We start from the raw sequence: 24,982 nt of genomic DNA, 5'->3' as shown, positions 1-24,982 counted from the left end.
GCTACAAATATAGGATTGTAGGTTACTTTCTTTTATGGTACAATCACAGCAATAGTACAGTAGGGTATGTTTCTCCCCACTTCCATGCCAGCAGGTTTTGTTAGTAGATTTCCAGATGTCAGCCAGTCTCATTGGAGTTATGTGGAACCTCAAGGTGGGGGGTTTGTTTTTATTTCCCTCTTAGCTACGGAGCCTGAGCATTTTTTCATATCAAATATTTTACAAGAGTGATCTGATGGTGGTGAATTCTCTTGGTTTTTGCTTACATGGAAAAATACTCTTTCCCTTCCACATTGTACTATAATTTCACTGAATAACACCGTGATTGGATTTTTTTTTGCTGTTGTTGTTATTCCTGTTTTTAAGATCTTGAATATATTATTCTGTTTCTCTTCCAGCCTGTAAGATTTTTGCTGAGAAATCTGATGTTATTCTAATTGGTTTTCCTTTAGGTGCAACTTCACGATTATCTCTTTATGACTTTAGGATTCTCTCCTTGTCTTTAACTTTATTTGATGAACCTCGGAGAAGACCCCTTTTGATTGAGTTGCCTGGGGTTGAAGTGGTGCACGGGATAGTGGAGCCATTACCCAGATCTCCCAGAGACAGCAAATTTTTTTTATGGGATGTTTCTAGTTTTGACCCCCAAAAGGCAAGACAAATCTTCCTGGTTCACAGCATGGGTATTACAGCCGGTGCCCCTAACCTCCCACAGCTGTAGGATGCAGGGTTTCTGCCCTTTGCCCTATAAAGTGCCCTGACCCAGTTGCAATGCTGGTAAGAACAGGTAGCTTCTGACTGCTGGGTGTTCTGCTGCATACAGGTGTGGGAGGGTAGACAAGGAAGGCAACATGACTTCCCTGCTCCACACCTGGGAACAATTAGAGCTCAGTCAGCTTCTAGGCGTAGGGTAAAAGTCAGTGGACATTGGGCCTGGCACAATAGTGCAGTGGTTAAAGTCCTCACCTTGCACGCCGGGGATCCCATATGGTTGCCAGTTCTAATCCCGGAGGCCCTGCTTTGCATCCGGCTCCCTGCATGTGGCCTGGGAAAGCAGTTGAGTATGGCCCAAATTCTTGGGACCCTGTACCTGCGTGGGAGACCCAGAAGAGCTTCTGGCTCCTGACTTCAGATTGACTCAGCTCCAGCCATTGCGCTCACTTAAGGAGTGAATCATTGGACGTAAAATCTTCCTCTCTGTCTCTCCTCCTCTCTGTATATCCGCCTTTCCAATAAAAACAAATAAATCTTTAAAACAGTCAGTGGACAACTTCGGAATTGCTTGTCGCCTTGAACTGCTGGCACAGGGCATGGGATTTCTTATCTTGAGGCAGTTCGAGGGTGGCTCACAGGTGGCAGCTGGCTATGCCACGTGGCTGCCTGCAGAAGTGTCTCTGGCTTCTCTCCTCTTTTTCCACAGGGTCTTCAGTCAGACCCTAGAAACAGTCCTTCTTTTGTTTTGTTCATATCTGACTACAGCTGAAGTTAATGTGCCTATAACCTATTCAGCTATCCCGGATTCCAAATTTCTCCCTCTTAACATTTTAAAAAGGCTTATCCAGCTATACTCATCAGATTCAAATGGGAGAGGCGGTAGACATGTAATATTTGAGGACAGAGAAGAGAAAACTAATTCTAGACATGAGCCCCAAACTTCACAGTTTGATAAGAATTGCATTGTAAATCCAGATTGCTGTGCTGTATCTAGGAGTGTTCTCTTATGGTGGTTTACGACTGACATCAAGGAAACGGCATCATAATAATCCAGCTTGTTCTGGCACAGGTGGGTCTAAGGACAACACTTTGAACTTTTTCCTACTTAACAGCTGTGGTAGAGCCTCTAATGTTGTGCTGATAACTTTGTTACTCATTACCCAAGGACACTGCAGGACTAAGACTTCTATATAGACAACGAGATAACGCTGGGAAGTCTTACTTGTGCTTTAACTATATTTCAGATTAGATTTTTTTTCTTTTTCCTTTTTATGGCAGGCCAATTTTAGTACAAAAGACATTTGTTAGCTGGATTCAGCTATTCTGTTTGCATAAAATAAAAAGTCTCTTTAAAAAGCTTACTGTGACTGATACCATACAAAAAGAAAAATAAAGATGATTGTATAATTTTCTAAACTTTTTATTTCCTTCTGAGAAATCCACTTCTTCTGACCTAGAAGACTGATTATTTCTCTTCTACTTAATATATACAGTAAATCCAGGATGTACATTAGTTTTAAAGTTTTTGCCCTCTATCAAGCCTTGTGTGACCAGCATATGTTTCTAGTATTAGCAGCATTCTATCTCATTAGTATTCCTTTAACTTTCACACAAGGAGATTTAGATGGGTTATTAACAAACGTTCTTGCTCCCATTATATCACATTTGGAGAAACACCTTCTGGTACCAGCAACCTCAGCCTTTTAGGTCTTTCACATCACATTGAGACACACAATTCATGTGTGTTCAAAATAGCGACACAATATAATCATTATGTTTTCAATTTTAAACATGCCAAACGGTAGTAGTTTTTAAAGAAATATTTATTTATTTTTAGTGGAAAAGCAAACTTACAGAAAGAAGGAGAAACAAAGATCTTCCATCCTCTGATTCATTCCCCAATTGGCTGCAATGGCCAGAGTTGAGCCAATCTGAAGTCAGGAGCCAAGAGCTTCTTCTGGGTCTAACATGTGGGTACAAGGGCACAGGGTCCTAAGATTTTGGGCCATCCTCTACTGCTTTCCCAAACCACATACAGAGAGCTGGATGTTTAGTGGAGCAGCCGGGACACAAACTGGTGCCCATATGGAATCCCAGCACAAGCAAGGTGAGGATTTAGCCAGTTGGCTATTGTGCTGGTCCCCAGACTGTAAACTTCTAAAGAAATTAGTGACCACAATTTGAGAAATGTGGTGATTTACAGTGGTTACTTTGACATAAATACAGATTTTATTTCACTGAATGAAATAAAAATTCATCAAATTTGACCCCCACAAAAAATCATTAGGAATAAAAGTAACATTTTTGGAATTTAGAAGAGGGACCTTTGGTTTTGGCAATCTCATCATCATTTTGTTAATGGAAAAGGTACTAAAATGTTTTACATGTGTATTGACTTTCTGACCACAAAGTTTGATTTTGCTATTTTGCTAAAAGTAATGTGCTAAATAATGTTACAGAATATGGAAACTTTCTGATAATTGAGCAATTTTTTCTTCCTTTCTTTGAGATTGAAGTTGTAGAGAGCTACAGTAATGAGGTTGTCTAAAATGTGGTCATTAATACAGAATCCAAAAAATAAAAGTATCGTCATCATTTTGTTCAAGAAGGTTCTTGATTTCCTTTTTACTTTCTTCAGCAACAGGTTAGTCATTCAGTAGCATGTTATATTTAACTTCATTGCAATGTAAATTTCTATTTTTCTTCCTGTGGTTGATTTTGTTTTGTGGCTTTTAATTTAAGGGGATGTATAGTAACTGTGTAATAAGGACCATCATATCCAGATGTAAGGGTACAATGCAGTATACATCTCTACTTCTAGAACAAAGATGGACTCCCAATGAAACTATTAAATTTATCTTGACAATAGCATGCTGAACTCTCTGGCATTGTCCATGCCTCTAGTGATGAACTTATGTTTGTTTATGAAGAATCAGTGTAGTGGGGAGGGATTTGGGGAGGGTGTTATGGATATCCCAAAGCCTATGGAAAAGTATCATAAAATAATAAAAAATGGGAAAAAAGTATCAAAATGAACCATTTCATCCTTTGATTTGGTTGTTTTCAGTTCCTGCTTATACTCCTATGCAACTGTGGCCTTTCTACTTTTTATTTGTTGAATCCTGTGATAGGTGGTTCATTAAGCCTATGATTACATAGTCAATTGAAATTGTGTTTCTGCAAAAAATATTTTTTAAAGAAAGGAAGGGGATAGAGGAAGGAAAGATGGCTACTTCCTTAGAGTTCTGTGAAATGCTTGAAATGTGCTCTTTTTATATTAGTAACATTTTTTTAAAAAAGAAAGAATGCATGTATTATTTTTATCCCAGTGTATTTTTTGGTACTTATTTAAAAATGATCCTGATTTGGGAAAACATACCATATGTTAAAACTTGTTGGTTTTTTTCCATAGAGACAAGCTCTCCTATCTATGGAGCAATAAATATTTTCAGCAATAAGAGTGCTCTATCTGCCATGATAGTGGTATGGAAATTGGGTTTGTTAATGACTGAGTTTTGCAGGCTTGTGCAAGCTTTGGGAGGTAAAACATAGTATCATAGAGAACTGGGAAAGAATTCTGCTTGTACAAAAAAGGGAAATAATTTTCTAAGGGCCATATTCATAGAGATTATTTTTGCCACAAGTCTCCCAAGGAAAGCCATGGGTACCTTAAGGTTTATAGGCACTAACTGGTATAAGGCACTAAGAGAGGTATTACTGTGCTATGATTTTTTCACTTACTTATGTTTTATAGAAGACCTAATCTTTGTTTCCCTAAATGACAATTTACCTGGTGCTCTTTTTTGTTTGAAAATATGAAATCCTTCTATCTTTTTTATTTTAGCTTAAAAATAAGAGAGAATTTCCATCCACTGATTCACCACTGCCTTCCCTGACAAATGCTTTGCAACAATCAGACCAGAGGCAGACTGATGTAAGGAGCCAGGACCTCCATCCGGGCATCCCACATAGATGGTGGAAACTCCGTCATTGAAGCCACTATCTGCTGCCTCCCAGGTTGTACATTAGCAGGAAGCCAGAGTAGCCTAGACTAGAATGAGGCACAACACAGGATATGGGAATCTCAAGCAGCAGTTTAAGCCACATGATTAGCGTGTATTATTTATTATCTATTTGGCAGTTGACAAATAGGATTAGCAGTTATTCAATTCAATGGACACTTACCTAACAGACGAAATAAGATGAGGGGCCAGCAGGTAGTTAAGTGAGTTAAACTGCCACTTACAACAATGGCATCCTATATTGGAGTACTAGGTGGAATCTCAGATGCCCCATTTCTGATCCAGCTCCCTGCTAATGTTCCTAGGAATACAGCAAAAAATAGTCTAAGGACTGATCTTCTGTCAACCACTTGGGAGATCAAAATGGATTTAGGTAGCTAACTTTAGCCTTCACCAGACATGGCCATTGGAACCATCTAGGAAGTGAACCTGCAGATGGAAGGTCTTCTTGTGTATGTCTCTGTTTGTCTCCCATTCTTCTCTCTCTCTCTCTGTCCCATCCCCCTACCGTGTACACGTGTGTGTGTGTGTGTGTGTGTGAGAGAGAGAGAGAGAGAGAGAGAGAGAGAGAGAGAGAGAGAGAGAGAAAGAGAGAGAGAGGTGTCTGTCATCTGCCTTTCAAACAAATAAATAGTTAAGTATTTAGGAAAGAATAAGAGTATGAAATAGGGATTAATGTGTTAGTGCATAGGCTCACTTTTTAATTACAACATATGTAGCATAATGGTAGCTGAAAGGAGATAAAAAAATTGTTTTGTTCCCATATAGCATTTGAGTGAGTACTCTGGGTTTTGCTGTGGCTGGCAATTCAAGTTTTCTCAGAGAACAGGATCCTTTTGTCTTACTGCTCTACCATGTTGTCGTATAGATTCCATCTCATGCTTCCATTGGGGTATCTTCATTTTAATCAGCACAAAGGAGAAAGGATCGACAGAAAAACCATGTCACATCACATTTCTGCTCATGTTGTATTACTTCACATCCCAATTGCTATATTTTGACCAAATGGCTTTCTTAATTGCAAGGAAGCCTGAGGAAGGTGGTCTTTATCTATATGGCCATAGTACTTGTCAGAAAAAAAGAGAATAGAGATTGTTAGACAATGGAACATTGCAACGAAAATGAATGTATTCAGATGTCTTTCCTCACTGGGCTTAACACATACTGCAAGAATGTTTCAGAGTTGCATGTAGTCAATTATAACACATGCAAGCAAAGTAAGTGCGTAGTAAGAATTGTATAGAATATCAAGTAAAGGAAAGGAAACTTAAATATGATATAAGTGTTCATCATTTGCGAAGCAGATTGGACACTGAAAATTAGAAGTCCAATGGACTACCAGAGCTGGGAGTTTAGGTGATGGAGGAAATGCCTTCCAAAATCAAATTACAGAATATCCAGTCAATAGGACCTTTTCAAACTACATTGTTGTCTCGGAGATGCCTGCAAACCAACAAGTGTGTTGTATATGTGGGAAACAATGAAACGGGATGAAAGTGGATACCAACTGGTCTAAATACTGCACAAGTTGAAGTCTCCCAAGAAAGCTACATTCCCTTTTGCAAGTATATATACCTCTCTTACTGATCTTTGCTTTCCTTTCTGTTTCTTTCTCTTTCAGGAAGCTTTTCAGGAAATAATGACCACTTTCTTGTGGTTCATCAGCAGAAGGGTGGAAAGCCAGTATTCGTTTATCAGCATACTCAAGATGTTGAGAAGAGCCTGGAAATAGTTCCACAAAAAATATATAAACATAGCTACTATTCCTCTTCTTTAGATCAAATACGCAAACGGCATCAAATTGTTAACTCAGCATTCCCCAGACCTGCATATGACCCATCTCTCAATCTACTTGCCATGTCTGGTCAGGATCCCGAAGTGGAAAATCTTCCAATCCCGGCAGCAAATGTAATTGTGGTGGTGAGTAGTATCATGTTTGACTGATACTGAGGCTCTGTGCCCTTTGTTTGAGAAAGAGAACAATTGGTTACCACAGCGCTTCTCATTCTGATGTTTCCTTCTGTGGTTTAATTGTTTTGTTTGCTTCATCCCATAAAGAGAGAGAGAGAGAGAGAGAGAGAGAGAGAGAGAGAGAGAGAGAGAAATGAGTCTGTATCCTTTGCTTACAGCACCATACCTGGTACATAGCAAAAGGTTAATGAACATCTGATTAAAAGTTACTTTAGAAAGGTTTGCAATGTAGGAGATCATGTTCTGTAGTAAGCTTTTTCTAATAATCTACTCTCAAAAATAGGATTGTTTGGGTTAACTTGTGTGAAGAAATAATACTTAGCTGAAGACCATTTGGCTACCTCACTGAAACTGTAGGAGAGAGAGAGAGAGAACCATGAGGAAAGGAGTATAGGGAGAGAAAAGGATAGTTGTCAGTCACTGGAATAAATAAGGTGGTTAGGGAATAATTGATGATTAATATCTCTAATATTACTGTTAAAAGTTACCTGTTATTAATCAAGATGATGCAATTCTTCCATTACTTATATTTTCAGAGTATGTACCCTAAATCAGAAATTACCAATTTATAGAGGTCCTATAGTTTAAATATATACTGAATTTGATTCAGTCCACACTTCCTCTGGTTTAAATGCTAATCAGAAGACCCACATTAAAGCTATAAATCAGTAGCTAAATAGTTGTTATAGCATTTCTTTCTCAAATCAAATAGATTAAACTTTGAGATGAAGATAATGCAATGAAACTATGTTTGCATTTTGGTAATCTCATGTTCAAAAAATGTAATTAAGTTTAACAAACTTTTAATTTACATGCAACACTTAGTTTGAGAATTGATGGTCTATTCATTGAGTTTTTAGCTAGTACACACTGAGTATTTATTATGATACAGTTGTCATATGGGCTGCCTTGAAATGGAGAAAAATGAAATAGGCTTTCTTGTTTTACTTGAGAGATGTCTAGGTGTAGAATCTCAATAAGTCAATAAAAATCACAGACTGAGAATACAAGACAAACTCTTGTTAAACGTGTGTGTGGGAGGGTGTTAATCTATTGAAGTACTTGAACAAGATTCCTCCATTGGCATGAGTAATAGATGTTCTGAAGGTCAAAGTCTTGTATGTCACCCTATAGCTTTAGTTTTATATCATTTTATATTCAGTGATGATAAATGATGTTAGTGCCTATACTTATGTGTGTGTTAATGCTAGGGCTCATGGGAGATATTTCTTCTAATAAACACTGTATACCCATAGACATAGACTTTTTATGTTTTTTACTCTTATTTTAATGATTTATTTGTTATTTATCTGAGGGGTAACATTAGAGAGAAAAAGATCATCTTCCATTGGTTCACTCCTTAATTGGCTGCAATGGCCAGGGCTGAGCCATGTAGAAGCCAGACGCTTAGAACTCCATCCAGATCTTCCATGTGGGTGCAGGGACCCACATTCCTGACCGTCTTCCAACCTTTTTTCCAGGAAAATTATCAGGAACCTAGGTTGGAAGTGGAGCAGCTTGGACTTGAATGTGTGCTCATATGGGATGATGGCATTGCATACTCCACTGCCCCACAATGCAATCCCTTAGTAATTGACTCTTAAGTCTGCGAGGATAGTTCAAGAATTAGGTACATCTTGTGATGTCATGTGCATTAGAGTTAATATTAGAAGTGATAAAAGGCATCAATAAGGAATTTTAGTGGTTCGGTTCACTTTCAGCACATTTGCTTCGAGGAGAAGCAGTGCTTTTTCTTTAGGGTGATGATTACACCAAGACAATAGGGGATTTTGCTGAGTATTTCAGATCTAGCAGATGTTGTGGCTTTAGTAGCTTGCAATAATAATTGCTATTGTTTGTGTTTTCTGTAATACATTTACATTAGTTATGTGCATGACAACACAGGTGGGGTTACTTTTAAAATAAATCAATAATACTTAAAACATTAAAACATTTTGCTTCCTCAAAAAGCAAAGTGTTTACCTATAATTAAAAAGTAGCTGCCCTTAAGGTCTATCAAGAAAAGAAGCATGGGAATGATGCAAAGAGGATATAAGAGATTTTTTTCAGGGTTAGCTTCATGGCTTTTATGAGATTTTTAATGTGTTTGTGCATATAAGGCATACATTTGTGTATAAAATACCCACATGTAACAGTGCAGTTCTTAACTACTTAATGAATATTGCAATGATACTAACGAATTTACTTGTGTCATGATTTGTTGTCAAAATGAGAAATGTTAATGAGTATTGGTGTCGTGAACTACAGAAAATTATTTTTAAAAGTGAGCTCCTGCCTGAACATTTATTATATAACTTATAAATCTTCCCTGATCAGAGGAAAAGAACACTTTTTCCCCCTCCAGTATTTCTTTCTGAGGTCATTGACAGTGAATCTCAGAATAAGAAATTTAACAGGAGCACGAAAGATACATGTGTCCCTCCTCCTTTCCTAATTTCCAGTTGCCACCACAAAAGCATTTGTCCATAAATGATGTTTTTCCTTTTTCATCTTTCTTTTGTAATCAGTAAAATCTGTAGTTTATTTGTTCCAATGAAAGGACAGCATAATTAGAATGTTTATACCAAAGAATGCTAATTATGTTCCAGAAACTCAATTAAGAAGCTGTTATTGGGATTTTTGTGCAGACACAATGTAGAAGGAATATGTGTGATCTCAAGGTCAGTGTTGTAGAAAGAGGGGGAGAAATGCCCTTATCAAATGTGTGCTGGAAATTTCATACCTCTCGCTACTGGGTCCCCAGGATTTTCACAGGTCTAACGGCCACAACAGCAGCAAAGAAGCAGCTTAGGGGGTGTAAGTGAAAGATGGAATGCATGTAGCTGCAGATCTTTCCAGTTCAGCATAGTTTATTGAATGGAGCATCTTCTTTAGCCAATATCTGAGAATACCAGGAGCTACTAAGGCTTTCAGAATACCAGGGGAGTGACTGAAGGGTTAGTAAAAATGGTATGAAGGTGCTAATTGGCATATATCCCACAGAAAAAGAAAGGAAAAGAAGATGAAGAAAAGTGAATGAATGGGAGGAAGGGGAGCAAAAGGAAGTGGAGAGAGAGAAGAGAGGAGGGCAAGTAAAGAATAGGAAGGCAAAGGAAAGAGAATGTGGAGCTGTGTGAAGTCAGGAGGAAAGTGCAAACACTTAAGATATCATGGTGGGTTTTCCAAAGCTGAGATGGGTTTTATGAACATTGCTAGACTCAATGTTTCTTCTTTTGCTCACCACTCATCCAGACAAACACAGATTCTATTTGTGTGGTTTTCATTTTTAACACAGAAAATTCCTAACAAATATCTTACATAATTATTTGTATATTTGCTTGAAGAGAGAGAGAGAGAGAAGTTCCCACCTGTGGTTCACTCTCTAGTAGCTGCAACACACAGGGTTATACAGTCCAAAGCTAGGAGCCAGAGATTCGTTGGGTGTCCTAGATCAGCACAAGAGACCTGAACACTTGAGCCATCACCTACTGCCTCCCAGTCTGTGTATTAGGTGGAGCTAGGAGTGATGCCCAGACACCTCAATATGGAAAGAGCTCATCCCAAGTGGCATGTTAACTGCTGAATTGGTTTGACTTAACAGACCTTTGCACTCAAAGGATTGGGGTAACTGGATTTCAGTCACAACCTGAGCTCTTCTGGTTTATGCCTCTCAGATTAAACTGTTGACTAGTTTTTGAGATTCATTTTCTATATATAAAAAGGTCTTTGAAATTTCAGTGTTCTTGCTGCCTTGCCATAGTTAAAAAAAAAAAACCTTTCTAGCATCTTCCATATTGTATGGCGGGTATAAATAATTACTGGACACTTTAATATGTGTATTGCTTTATTTATAGTTTTATATGAGTGCAATGAATGAGGGTATAAATAATTATTGAACACTTTTGTGCATATTGGTTTACTTATAATGCTATATGAGTGCAGTGAATGTCCCACATAATGTTTAATCTATAAATGTAGCACTGGAACTTCACCTTATCAAGGAAGCTGCGATGATTAAGAATATGATGCTGCAGGTGACAACAAGTCCAAACCAAACCAGGAAAAATTTAGTGGTTTAAGTGTCTACCCCTTTGCACTTCATTTGGCTTTCAGTGCAGCTCAGTCAAAAGCCCAGACAATATATGAGCAGAAGCAATTCCCCAACTTTGCCTATATGGACTTTAATTTCTATTAAAAGTAAATAACCTCTTCAACAACAAGGAAGGTATAAGAATTTACACCTTAGTCCACAAAGTGAAGTTGTATAAAATAGTTATGGAAATTATACTCTAATCTCTGTAACATTGCCATAAACGGGCAGCAAATTCCAATAGAAGAAAGTTGAGGTGCCTTGGATATGTTTTGACATCTAAACTACTTGCAAATGAGTACTATTCATTTTAAAAGTCTGTCACATCCATTGTATTACATCTCCAAAAGGTCTCAAATCAGTGAAAGCTACAATGGCACCTGTACTTCTATATACTGAGTGCTTATGTCACATAATAGCTTTGTTGAGCTATTGGGGAAGGAGACAAATAACTTGGTGAATAAGCTTACATGCAGAATGAGAGAAATTAGCATTACTATATATTAAGGTTATCTATTATCCAAACAGTAAATAAAATCCAAAATGCCGCACTGATAAAAAAAATTACAAATACGAGGAATGTGACGCAGTTGCATACATTCTAAAAAAAAAGGAAAAGTAACCTTGCAAGGAAGTTGGTTAAACAACAATTGAAAACTTACATGAGTACATTTAGAAATAGAAAAGGGAAAATAATACAGAGTATTGAATCCACATGAAAACTTAAAACTGGACAAATATTTGATCTAGCAGTTCATATAGTTGAGCTGTGACCCATTCAGAATGCTGATATCTGTTTCTGGCTCTAGTTTCCTACATTAATGCATACTCTGGGAGGCAAGAAGTAATTTCTCAAGTGAATGTAGTTCCTGCCACTCCAGTGGGAGACCTGAGTTGAGTTCCCTGCTCGTGGCTCTGGCAGCCCAGGCCCAACATTGGGAAATGATCCAGCACATCTCTCAATAACTCTTTCTCTCTCTCTCTCTCTCTCTCTCTCTCTCTCTCCACATACACACACACACACACACACCCCACAGATCGCTCTCACTGACCTACCCACCACTGCTTTCCCATTACCACAGAAACAAAACCCATACATCTTACCGTGGCCTACACCTTATATCACCTGAAATAAAAGATTCAAAGGGTCTTGATTAGAGATTCCAATTCCATATGTCTTGGATGAACCCCTGAAATCTGAGCATTCAACAAGTGTCCTGGTGTCCTGTAGAATTCTGAGTCTGGAGGTTTTGGGGAAGCCCTGCATACTGTCCAGCCAATCTTGGTGTTTCTGAGCTCAGCTCCACCATCATGCCATCCTTGCAAAATGTTTTGGACATCTCCCCTACTATGGACAGCAAATGTCTTCCTGAATTAGGAAGTGGGCTCTTGATATTTTATTGCGTACAGTACACTTTTTGCATTCTTATGTCTAGCATATAGAGAAGGTACAATTAAACACTTTTGAAATAAATCAATGTCAAGTAACAGAATACAGTTGTTTCTGGAACTGAAATTTGTAATGATTTTAGCATTACATTATTTTAACCATAAGCTGCAAAGATTTATCTACTTTCTCCTTCATTTTCTTACTACAATTTTCAATGCGAACTGAGATAGCATGGAAATTGCAAAAACAGAAAGACAGTAAACATTGTGAACGTACTGCATCACTGAAAGGAACAAGCTCTTACACACTAGCCAGGATGGCCCTCTGTTTAACATTCAGCTCCCAAAGACATTTTTGCCCACTTTCTTGGGTATTTTTCTCCCTTGCCCTTATGACCTTCTCGCTACTACTTTTCCTTTCCTTTTCTTCCTCAAAATGATTGTGAATACTACAAGGCTGGAACTTCTCTATATTTTCCAACTGTAGTTCTGAAACAGTACCTGGAGCATAGGCAGGGCTCCAGAGCTGCTTGTCAAAAGAATGAATTGATATAAAAAAAAAACCCTCTAAAACTCATAATTAAGTAAATGGTCTTATTGTTCAGAAGATGTAATTTAGTGCACAATTTTAACATTTGTTTACCCATCGTTGCATTCCTTGGTTTACATCTGCCCTCCCAACACTGAGTATATTTCTTTTTATAAATGAAGCTAGCCAGTCAATGAATATTTGATTATGGCTTCATTCATTCATAAGATTCAAAGTCACTTGGCTTGATATTTTCACAAAAAATTAAAAATGAGCCATAGTGTCCAGCTAGATTTTATTTTTAAAAAAAGCCTGGGAAGAAAAAGTCTGTAATTGTTGCAGGGTGCAAGCAAGATCACATCTGATATATCTAAGGTTTATTAAGGAGTCATTTATTTAATTTAATTTTTTCTTCTTAACCTAATGTATGTGCTTCCTATTAAATTATAAGATCTTGTTAAATAATCACTTTTTTTGTTTTATCCCCAAATGGCTGCATTTTGCAAAGTGGTGTGCTTAGATTTCCCCAGGCATTATTGTCTCCTTGCAAAATAGTCTAGAAGTAGAAATTCCATTCCTGAGTTTGGCATCCTGACAGTCCTAACTGTCGCCATCTGTTGCTTTTCTCCATTTCTAACTACTAAGACAGCAAGGAGCACACATTCAGAAAATGCAAGAGGCTAAGCTTCGGCAATGTCAATGTGAGTTTACAGTGCTGGACCATTTTCTACATCTGCTTACTTTAGCTCATATAGACTCCATATTAGAATGAGTGAAGTCTTAAGCAAGCTGTCTTAATTGATTACCAGGCATAAGAAAATCCTTACACTCTAGATATATAAATATCATCATGTATCAAGAATAACTCCGTTATAATTTTGTTCTGATTCCAAAAGTGACATATTTCTATAAAATTGTAAATGTTTAGAATATACTATAGAGAAAGGAAGGGGATATAAAAATAATGTTTAGCCATTGGATAATCAGTGTCATCTTGACATTTGTATATATATGTGTGTGTAGTTTTCAAATAGTTCATGAAAGCTATATATTAGGGAAAAACTATGCAAGGATTTTAAAATTTTCACATAAAAATAAATTTACCTTTTAGTTCCATTCTCTCATGCACTGTTTGAATTCCCCTGATGCATATACATTTTTATATGTATATATAGACATTTTTTTCAAAAAAAACCCAAAATCTATATACGTAGATTTTATGCTGTTTTTAAAAAATGTTTATATTATAGATGTTTTTTTTAAATCATTAACTACTTCTACACATTTTTAAAGTAACTTATATCATCTTATATATTGAGTTATCCTTCATCATGTTCATTGGCATCAAGCATCTAATTCTGAGAAAGAGATATGAAGGTTCAATCTATTAAATACAGTATTCTTTTCTTAGAACTGTTCAAACAGTTCAACAAAACAGGCTGGCCAAAAAAAAAGGATGTTCTGTTTAAAAAAAAATGTTTTATTTCAACAATTTTTGATGAAAATGCAAAGTGCTCTTCCTCTTTATGTCAGAGCCTGAACATCATTTCTTTCTCCAAAATTTCCACAGTAATTTTAAAACTTGGAATCTGCACATAAACAAAGCGTATATTTTCTTTGGAGAAAATATTTAATTGGAACTCTCAGTTTTCTCTCTAAAATTGCCTTCTGGTTTTCAAGTTTGGAAGAACTATTCTTGTGAATACTCATTGAGTGACTTTGATCCTTTTTCTTGCCTTCGTTTTTTCTGTTTCTCTCTAATCACAAACACTTGTAAATACTGCACACTATTTTGTGACTGTGCAGTGCTTTTACTTTAAACTCTACTGGGCAATCATATTGGACTTCCTGAATACCCATCCGTGCCCCTACATGATGAGATTGACATCATTTAGCAAATGCTCTCTTTCTCTCAATATGATCTCTGTGACTGACATGATAGAAGCAGTTTGTTTCTTTCATCTTCTTTTATGAAAATGCAGGTAGTAAACATTTCTGAAAGTTTTCTTGCTGGGCAGCATTGTGAAGCTCATTCAGTGTGTTATTTGGCACCTGGGCTGAGTCAGGATTTCAGACTTAATGTGGCAGAGCACATGTAAGGAGGGGGTGAGAAACTTGGGAAAAGAAAAGGATGAGATGCGGTTGGTTACTGTGGAGGAAGAAGAATAATACCAGCACAGAGAAGAGACGTTTGGGGATGTCAGCACTGCACTGCATCAATTCTTTGGCAATCCTGACCACCCAAACAATCCCAGACAAGCATCAAGCTGTCATGCCTATCAGCACCCGCTTCCTGATGCTTTCATTTGCTTCTAGAGATCTGGCTGTGACTTTGTCACAGAAGCACTTGCCTTCTCATGAACTTAATGAAGTGCACGGCACACAACAGTTCTTGAATACTCGAATCAGCAGAAGGAAAGAATCTTCAAACCAAGAAAATGGGAGTACAAAGGGATTGCATAATGAGTAAAATCCTTAACATATCTTGGTGGATGCATTGCTATTATTTACCATAACATAAGTAATATTTTACCAGCTTACCAGAAAAATGATGGAGATTGGGGGAAAAAATGACTGAAAAAAAGTCACCATCAGAAAGTGTGTGGCTCAAATCTTTGCTATGCTTTCACTAGTTGTGACTTTTGTGATTTATTTAATCTACCCATAGTCCATTATTTTTAAAATAGGATAAAGACACCTCATAGAGGTGTGGAGATTAAGAAGTCACATCTATCCAATACACTTACACTTTACATAATACACATTTAGCACTCAATAAATAATAACTACACAGATGAAAGTAGTTTGATAATGCTGAGAACTGGACTAGCAGTAGGTTCAGATGGGAACTGAAACCCATGGATGTTGGAGGACATGCCACCTCTCCGGTTCAGATCAACTGCAGGAAATCTAGAAGGAAGTCTACATTACAAAATGCATGTCAAGCAATATCAGCGATAAGTGTCTGATGAACATTGGATAAATTTCAAGAACAGAGAGGATTCACATAATCTTATTCCTAGTGATTATGGGAGAATAAAGAAACTATAAATAGGGGTAAACTGAGAGTGTTTATCTGTCTGAGATGACCTTCTTGACTCTCATTTCTTGTTCTCTTTCTTCCAAAGTGTTTATTTTTTTTTAGGGGAGGGTGAGCAATTGGCACAGTGATGAAGAAGCCATTTGGAATGCCTACACCTCATATGTGAGAGTGTGAGAGTTTGCATCCACTTCCACTCTCCTGCTAATATGAACCCTAGGAGGTTGCAATTCACGTTGTCCTTGCCATGACATGAGAGACCTGTATTGAATTATAGGTTCCTGGCTTTAGCATCGTCCAGCCCTGGCTTTTGTAGGATATATGACACATTAATTTCTCTCTCACTGATATCTCTCTTTCTCTCTCTCTCTCTCTCTCTCTCTCTCTCTCTTTCACACAGACACACACACACACACACTTTTTCTTTCATTTCTCTCTTCCATCTTTAAAATAAATGCAAAAAATATACATGTATACAAACATACAGCAAGGGAAAATCTCAAGGTATCCTGGCAGTACTTCAGCCTGGCATGTTGATGGTGTCCTATACGCTCCAAGAACCTGGCAGCGATTGTGGATATGGGTATTGGGACTGTCATACCTTCTCTGTGTCATAACTAGCAATGAAGTCCCAAGAATCTAGAAAATTACCAATAATGGATAGAGTCTAAATACAGGATCTTTAAGGCTAGGCCAGTGTTGATACTGAATGAAAAATATACTAAATTAGAATTTTTTTGCATTACCTCTCCAGCAGAATCAGCTTTCCATTTTGTTCTTGGAGTTCAGAGACAAAGATGTTGATGTTGTGACAAAGTGTCCCAGGCATTGTCAATAGAATAAAGGTCAGTGATACAGTTTAAAAGAATTAATAATAGAATTATAAGCATACAACTGAACACTAAATCAAAGGTGGGAAATGTCTGAGCTTTGTGCCTTATCAGGCAGAAGAAATCATTTGTCCTGGCCCTGCCATGGCAAAAACAGGTGGGACTCAAAATTCAATAAATCAATAGCAACCTAATGACTTTTTAAGTTTATACTTTTCTATGACCTGGCAGTTATGTTATAAATCTCTAAATGGCTCTTGGCAGGAAAAAAGGCTCCCTATTGCTGCACTAAGTGAAGTAACCTAACACAAACTGTTGGTCTCAATAGTATTGTAGTAATGACTGAATATACTTCAAAATTACACACACACATATATTATTTATATAGATATTATTATATATATAATATATTAGTATATTATATATTTATATATCTATATTTATATATAGATGTGGTTTTTCACATGAGTTGGTCTTTTAACAAAAAGAGTAAGTCAGCAACAGGTAACTCCAATAATAAAAATTAAGCCAGGCTGAATGTTGACACAGTTTCTAAGATTTAAGGAAAAGATGAATTTGAGAGATGTGTTTGCTGGTTCTGCTGGCAAGCAAACTGGTAAGATCTGTGAAGAACCATGAACAATAAAGATAATGAGATTCTTGGACATGCAAAGATTTTGATTGGATAGCTGATCCTTACCAGTAGAATTATTTAATTAATTAACCAGCAAAATGTATTCAGTGTTTCCTGTGTCCTAGGCACTGATTCTAAGGACAATACTAAAACACATGCTGATAAACACAGACATTGTGGCTATGTAGTTTATAGTCTGTTGTGAGAAAACTAAATAGTAAACAAGTGAGCATGATCATTTCAGATAGTGTTGAGTGCAATGAAAAAACAAAACAGATAGTGAAGGATTAAAATTAGATAGTGAAGGATTCTGTTGAGTATTCCAGGGTATTCAGGAATCAAATGCAGGTGCAACATCTAAATAAAAGTTGGGTGGTAGAATAATAATATCATAGTTGGCAGAACTGTGTTAACACCCAAAATTCGGGTCTTGTTGATAGCATTTCCTTCAATGACATAGTTAACTATCTTGTACTTTAGCTACCTCATTTATAAGAATGATACTAACAATATCCATCCTATTAGTGATGGGAATTAATGAGATAATGCATCATTATCTCATCATGTCTGACTCACTGTATGATTTCTATAAATGTGCTGCTAAAATTAGCATAGTCTGGAACACTATATCTTTCCCATTGCAGTACCAATAATACTTATATACACCCTGTGCCACAAGTTGGCTTCTAAGTATATCTTCAAATGCTGCAAATCATGTTTCCCTGCTAGAAAGCTGAGAGCCAAATTTGTGGTCTACTTCTAACAAATACAGAAAATTTCACTCTGAGCGCCTTATTTATTTTGTGATCTAACCTCATTCTTGGCTGAATTTGTTCTTCATTCTTTTTTCTTCTAATTCAATTTCCTGACTTCCTTACTTTTTATTCAATTTTGTTTGGTATTATATTTTGTTTTTATGAGCTGCCATAAATCCTTCTGTAATATGTTCTGTCTAAATAAATTGTCACTGCAACCAAACAGCAATCAGTATGAGCAAATTGAGTATGAATGGCACACAGCAGAGAATCCTGCTGTAGGGAGACTTTATTTACCCATTGGGTAAGAAAGTGTAGTTCATACAAAAGAGTTCAAATAGGTGCAATGATCTGTTTGCTCATTGCTCAACAGATCCAGATCTCAGTCCATCTCTGGTGGCAGGACCGATCATTACCCCAAAGTGAAAGGCGTGAGGTAGGGAGAATAGAACTGCGGCAGAGGAAGATATTCTGAGTTTACACCTGTGTTTGTGTAGGAGTGCATATGTCTGTTCTATGGCTGACCGCTTCTGAGATCATGAACAGAGCAATAAACAGTCTTATCTTCATCTTAAAAGTAATGATAATACTTGATCTGGCTTCCACATGTAATTCTTTCTGTGATCAATGAATGCATTCCGTAAAGGACAATGCATTGTAATGATGTCAGCTGTTATAACTGTAGTGGTGAGGCAGATGATGATGATGATGACAATGAGGAGGAGGATGGTCAATGCTATTGCAGATCTACGTTAACCACAGGGAAAGTCCAGTGCTGTGTTGGGCTTCTTGCTTTTTTTTTTTTTTTTTGTACACATCAAGTAGATATTTTTCATACTTCAGTTGAAGTATATGGCATCACCGTATGATCTGGGTCACACAGCCTGCTTATCCAGATGTGATGTCCTGGCTAGAACCCTTTTTAGGTTTCATTTCTGATTACTTTCTCTTCCCTGCCTGAATGTGGGCTTTGGTCAGCCAACTGCTACTTTAGTTCAACAGAGATTGGACACCTGCCTACTGACAGTTTTGTCTTTGAACTCAGATCTCACAGCTAGCCTACACCTCTACCTGCTGGTAGCTTTTCATGTTGCCATGGGCTACCTTCTTGTGAAACACCCCACCTGCTACTCTTATCTGCTGAGAGCCTAAATATATTTTCCATCACTCAGAATGTGCAACTGAACACAGCCATATGTTCACCTCCTATCACCTGTTTTTAGATACAGCTACTACTTTTCAGCTCAAAACAATGTAATGATTCTTCTTAGGATCTTAGCATTGGCTGAGCTATCAGTAAGTTCTCAAATTCTTTTTAAAAAGTATTATTAACAGTGGGCCAGGTATGGTAGCCTAGGAGCTGAAGTCCTCACCTTGCATGCACGTAGATCCAATATGGGCACTGGTTCGTGTCCTGGCAGCCCAGCTTCCCATCCGGCTCTCTGCTTGTGACCTGGGAAAGCAGTCGAGGTTGGTCCAAAGCCTTGAAACCCTGAACCCATATGGGAGACCCAGAAGAAGTTCTGGGCTCCTGGCTTTGGATCAGTGAAGCTCCTGCCATTCTGGCTGCTTGGGGAATTAATCGGTGAGTGGAAGATCTTCCTTTCTCTCTCTCCTCCTCTCTGTATATCTGATTTTCCAATAAAAATGAAGTAAATTTTGTAAAAAAAGGTATTATTAACAGTAAGGCAGGATAGCTCTCAACTGATTAGGGAATATTGGATAATAAATATTGTATATACACAAATACACATTCCAGATAAGTGACTCTTACGTTTATGTTGGAATACATATATCTTTCATTTTTAAGATTTATTTATTTTTATTTCTATTTTTTTTTATTGCAAAGTAGATATATAGAGAGGAGGAGAGACAGAGAGGAAGATCTTCCATCCAATGATTTACTCCCCAAGTGGCCGCAACGGCTGGTGCTGCACCGATCCGAAGCTGGAGCCAGGAACTTCTTTCCACGTCTTCCACATGGATGCAGGGTCCCAGTGCTCCGGGCCGTCCTTGACTGCTTTCCCAGGCCACAAGCAGGGAGCTGGATGGGAAGTAGAGCTGCCGGGATTAGAACTGGTGCCCATATGGGATCCCAGCGATTTCAAGGAGAGGACCTTAACCACTACGCTATCGCCCTGGAGCCCAGATATCTTTTTAATTTATATTCTACATTTCCATATTTTAAATACACACATGGATATTTTATTGTTATTTATGAGAACTAAATCATGTACTGAACAATTTACTTTTCTTAGATGTACCTTATGGTCTTCAAATATAACTTTAACGTATGTTCTGTAAATATATGCATACTCTTCATGCTTATATATGTACCATTTCCTTAAACTAATTTTCAGAATCAATGTACATTCAAGTTGTTTGCTCATTTCCTTCTTTGCATATGTGTTTTGTGTTGCCACACAAAATGACTGCCATGGTTATCTTTTATGTACACCTCTGGAGAAAAAGAAATATACATAAAGACTTCAAAACAATTCATGGGAAAATGAAATTAAAATATAAACTAATTTTGGTGCAAAAATATTTAAATCCATGCATACTTTTTCATAGTACATATTTCCATGAATATTCTGAAAAGCCATCATGTCTATATCTGTGAGTATAAATAATATACATATAAGACTGCACTGCTGGGCCTGGTGTGGTAGCCTAGCAGCTAAAGTCCTTGCCTTGCATGAGCTGGGATCCCATGTGGGTGCTGGTTCATGTCCCAGTAGCCCCACTTCCCATCCGGCTTCCGGCTTGTGGCCTGGGAAAGCAGTCGAAGACGGCCCAAAGCCTTGGGGTTCTGCACCCGCACGGGAGACCCAGATGAAGCTCCATGTTCCTAATTTTGGATCTGCGCAGCTCCAGCGATTGTGGCCACCTGGGGAATGAATCATTTGGCAGAAGATCTTCCTCTCTGTGTCTCCTCCTCTCTGTATATCTGACTTAGCAATAAAAATAAATAAACTTTTTAAAAAAAGACTGTACTGCTTGGTACATTTATGTATGCTATATAATGTGAATGAGATGGGTTTTCAAGAGAAATTCTTTAGCGCAAGAAAACCTTAATTAATATATTAACAAATTTATTATTTTCTGAAGAGTTGAAGCAGTTCACCCCTCTAGCGGTCAGGCACAAAGGTGCCTGATTTACTCAATGTCTCTTCAACTGCTTAATAAATAATTTAAAAAATCATCTCTGACTAGGAAAGCAAAAAGATTATATTTCATTATTGCCTATATTTGTATTTCCATGACTAGGAAATAGATTGAGCATATCTCATTTATACTGGTTATTTGGATTTCATCTCATGCAGACTGCTTTTTCTTATTTGATAATCAGATATTATCTTTCTCCTTATTTACTGGGGCATAATCCTTTTGTCTACAATATGAATGGCAACTATTTCCTCCTATGTATTAGTTTCCCTTTTTGCTGTATTTTTTGTGGGGGGAGGGATCACATTTTTAACTCTGTGGCAAGTGTTTGGTATATCAGTAGAGGCATCTCCTGGGGTACCTACATGCCATATCCCTGATTTAAGTTCTGGCCCTTCTGCCTTCAATCCTGGCCTCCTGCTAGTGTGTACATTGGCAGGAACCAGAAAGCTCATGTACATGGACTTCCATCACCCGCACAGGAGACTCAGATGAAGTTTCTGGCTCCTGGCTTATGTCTGACCCAGCCTGGGTTGGGAAGAGTGCATCAGTAAACTGAAGATCCCTCTATCTCTCTGTGCTTGGCTCTATCTATGTGTCTGTCTGACTTTCAAATAAAAAGGAAATGAGTAAGTTTTAAATGCATAATTGTTTTATGCGCAAATATTTTTAGTTACTCGCTTTTAAAATCTTTTCATGATTGTCATTTTTTCTTAACATGATCATTCATAAAACACAGACCTAACACATTTATCTATTCCTGATGTGTGGCTAAATAGATAGGATATATAGATTTTTTTTTTACTTTCTTCCCCCTCCACTCACTCCCTTTCCCTCAATCACCTGAACTACATATCCCCTGGTTATTAAGGGCCCAATATGTATTTTTCCACTTGCTTTCTTCAGGCTCCATCATATACACATATATTTATAGACATATACTTGCACAATCATACACAAATATATATATAGATATATATAAAGGGATTTTTAAATTTTTCTTATTTTTATTTGAAAGGCAAAATTTATAGAGAAAGAGTAAAAATGGGGGGGAAAGAGAGCGATTTACTACCGGTTCACTCTCCAAATGGTCATAGCGTTGGAAGCTAAGTCAATCTGAAGCTTGGAGACAGGAGCTTTTTTATTTTTTCAGGTGAACCATGTGAACACAGGGACCCAACACATTGGAACATTCTCCACTGCTTTCCCAGACACATTAGCAGGGTGCTGGATCAGAAGTGGGGCAGCCGAGATTTGAACCAATGCCTACACGCAGTGTTGGTGCCACAGCCAGAGAATTAGCTATACCACTGTGCCCTCACCCCCATAATTTTTTTTTGATGCTGCATACTTCTTAAGAGCATGGTTACACCATACTTTATTCAATCCTTCCTCTATTAATGATAATTCATGTAATTTCCACTTTTACTTTGGAAAAAAAGCTGGAAAAAAGTCTTTGTGCAAATGCTGCTACATGCTAGTGCTTCTATTTCTATGGAACAGATGGCAGAAGTGAGATTGCTGGGTTGAAATAAAACATAGCTGGACTTGTTTCTCCAAGGATAATTTTAATTTGTAATTCTACCCGTAAGTACTAAAATATTCTCCCTCAACTCCAAGAGCCACAGTGCTGCTATTTTATTTTTGTGACTGATAGGTGTAATTTTACACATCGTATTACTCCAGCTTCCTAAAGAAGCAACCGAGAATAACATACTCTTTCTGAATGACTCCAGATCATTTGTCCATTTGTGTTTAATTGTGTGGCCCATTTGCTTTGAAAAATTTCTGGTCTCAGAAAAAAATCAGTGTCCCTGTCTGTGTGCCTAACTCAACCATGCCTCACCCCACCTGCTTTGCTGTTTTTGTTGTGTCTCAATAGTTTACATTTTCAAATCCAAAGACCATATTTATTCAATACATTTAGACATCAGGCAATAGAACTCTTAATGAAAGCCCAAGGATCACTCATGATGTCAGCTTGATCTTTTAGTAATCATGCAGTTACTTTCCAAAAAGTTTGTCTAGTTGATAAAGAGCACTTAAAAGGCATGGGTTTTGTTATTTAAGGTTGTTAAACTGCATTGTCCATCTCTCCAGGGCAGAAATAGCCTGAAAATCTAATTACCATGTAGTAGAGAAACTACTGTTTTTGAGATTATTTTATTTATTTGAAAGGCACAGTCAGAGACAGGGGAAAAGGGGAGAAAGGGAGAGAGAGACAGACAGACAGACAGCAAGACAAAAATCTTCCATAGTTCACTCCCTAAATAGCCACATGGGGCAGAGTCAATCCCAAGTAGGAACCAGCAGCTTTTTACAGCTCTCCCTCTTTGGATGGTAGGGACACAAGGACTCGGGTCATCTTCCTCTGCTTTCCCAGCTGTTTTAGAAGGAAGCTGGATCAAAAGTGGGGCAGCTAGTACTGGGCTGGCACCCATATGGAATGCCATCATTGCAGGTGGCAGTTTTGCCAGCCATACAGCAAAGCCAGCCCCTAGAGAAACTTTCTAACTTGGATTTACCAGCATACAAAAATATGGTTATTTTTATTACGACACACTGATGATTTCTGCAGTGTTATCCATTTATACCCACTCTCCCTACATCCTGCTACCATGTGTCTAAATTTCACAAACATTGTGGTGTTTAGAGTATTCCAAATACTGATGCCTAGGAACATTTATTTTCTCATAAGTGTTCGTGATATGCTGTCATGGTAAAAGTGCAGACTATAAGGCTGATACAGCGGCATAGCGGTAATAACCACTGTCTGTCCTGCCTGCATCCCATATGAGGACCAGTTCACATTCCAGCTGTTCCATTTCTAATTCAGTTCCTGTTTGCAGCCTAGGAAGAGTGAACAAAGATGACAAAAATACTCCTGCTCTTGCACCCAGCATGAGAGAGGCAGATAAAACTCTTCATCCTGGTTTCTACTTGGCCAAACTGCAGCCATTGTGGCCATTTAGGGAGGGAACCAGTGTATGAAAAAACTTTATCTTTGTCTATCTCTGTAACTGTCAAATAAATCTTTCAAATAATAAATCTTTTTTAAAAAGAATTGTGTCTGTGTTCATAGAATAGTCTTAGGTAAAATTATAATCTATGAGATGAACTTTTTCAGATTTCACATGAGTTGAATTGTGACATGTTTGTCCTTATAGCTCTGTTTTATTTCATAAAATTGTGTTTTTCCAAATGACAAGACTCCATCATTTTATGGCCAAGTAATATTCCATCATGTATTTGTACTGCGTTTTCCTTTTATAAGCATCAATGGATGTATGTTTCACATCAGCTAGGGTTTCTCTTTCTTGTCTGTTTACCTTAGTGCTGCAGCTAAACATGAAAGAGCAGGTGTCTCTTTGGCAGACTGAGACATTTCCCGTGAACATGTACCCATTAGAGGGATTGTTAGATCATGTGATGGCTCTTTAACTGTTTGAGGAACCTCCGTACTCTTTTCCACAACAGCTACATTAACATATTCCCACAGTGAGCAGAGGTTTCTTTTTCTCTGCATTCTTCCTCACTACCACCTGTTTCCCTTTGTCTTGTTGGCATTAGGGCTTCTTACAAGAATAAGGTGAGTTTTCCTCATCGTTTTCATTTACATTCCCTTGATGATTAGTGATGTGTATTTTGTCATGATCTTATTAGACATTTGTAGGTTTTGCTTTGACAGAAAAATCTATTTAGTAGATCTAAATTGTAGTTAGTTATACATAAAAGTTCTGGTGTTTTATTGCATAAATAATGATAATTTAATGTATATTTCCCTTTCAATAACAAGCTAAAACACAGCATTTTGTGTGTTTTCAGTGTAAAGAATTGTTC

The 24,982-nt window shown here is 37.5% G+C and overlaps 1 protein-coding gene across 1 annotated transcript in view; it reads left to right on the top strand.

Moving 5' to 3' along the window:
- The window catches only part of PTPRR (protein tyrosine phosphatase receptor type R), a 218,430-nt gene that overhangs the window by 12,671 nt on the left and 180,777 nt on the right, over positions 1–24,982 (top strand). The window contains exon 2 of the mRNA XM_004583029.2: positions 6,358–6,656. Coding sequence (XP_004583086.2) covers positions 6,358–6,656 — 299 coding nt within the window. The remainder of the gene's footprint in view (positions 1–6,357; positions 6,657–24,982) is intronic.

Source organism: Ochotona princeps, chromosome 15 (assembly GCF_030435755.1).
Source record: "Ochotona princeps isolate mOchPri1 chromosome 15, mOchPri1.hap1, whole genome shotgun sequence".
In the NCBI taxonomy this organism is placed as follows: domain Eukaryota; kingdom Metazoa; phylum Chordata; class Mammalia; order Lagomorpha; family Ochotonidae; genus Ochotona; species Ochotona princeps.
This window is presented reverse-complemented; position numbering and strand designations above follow the sequence as displayed.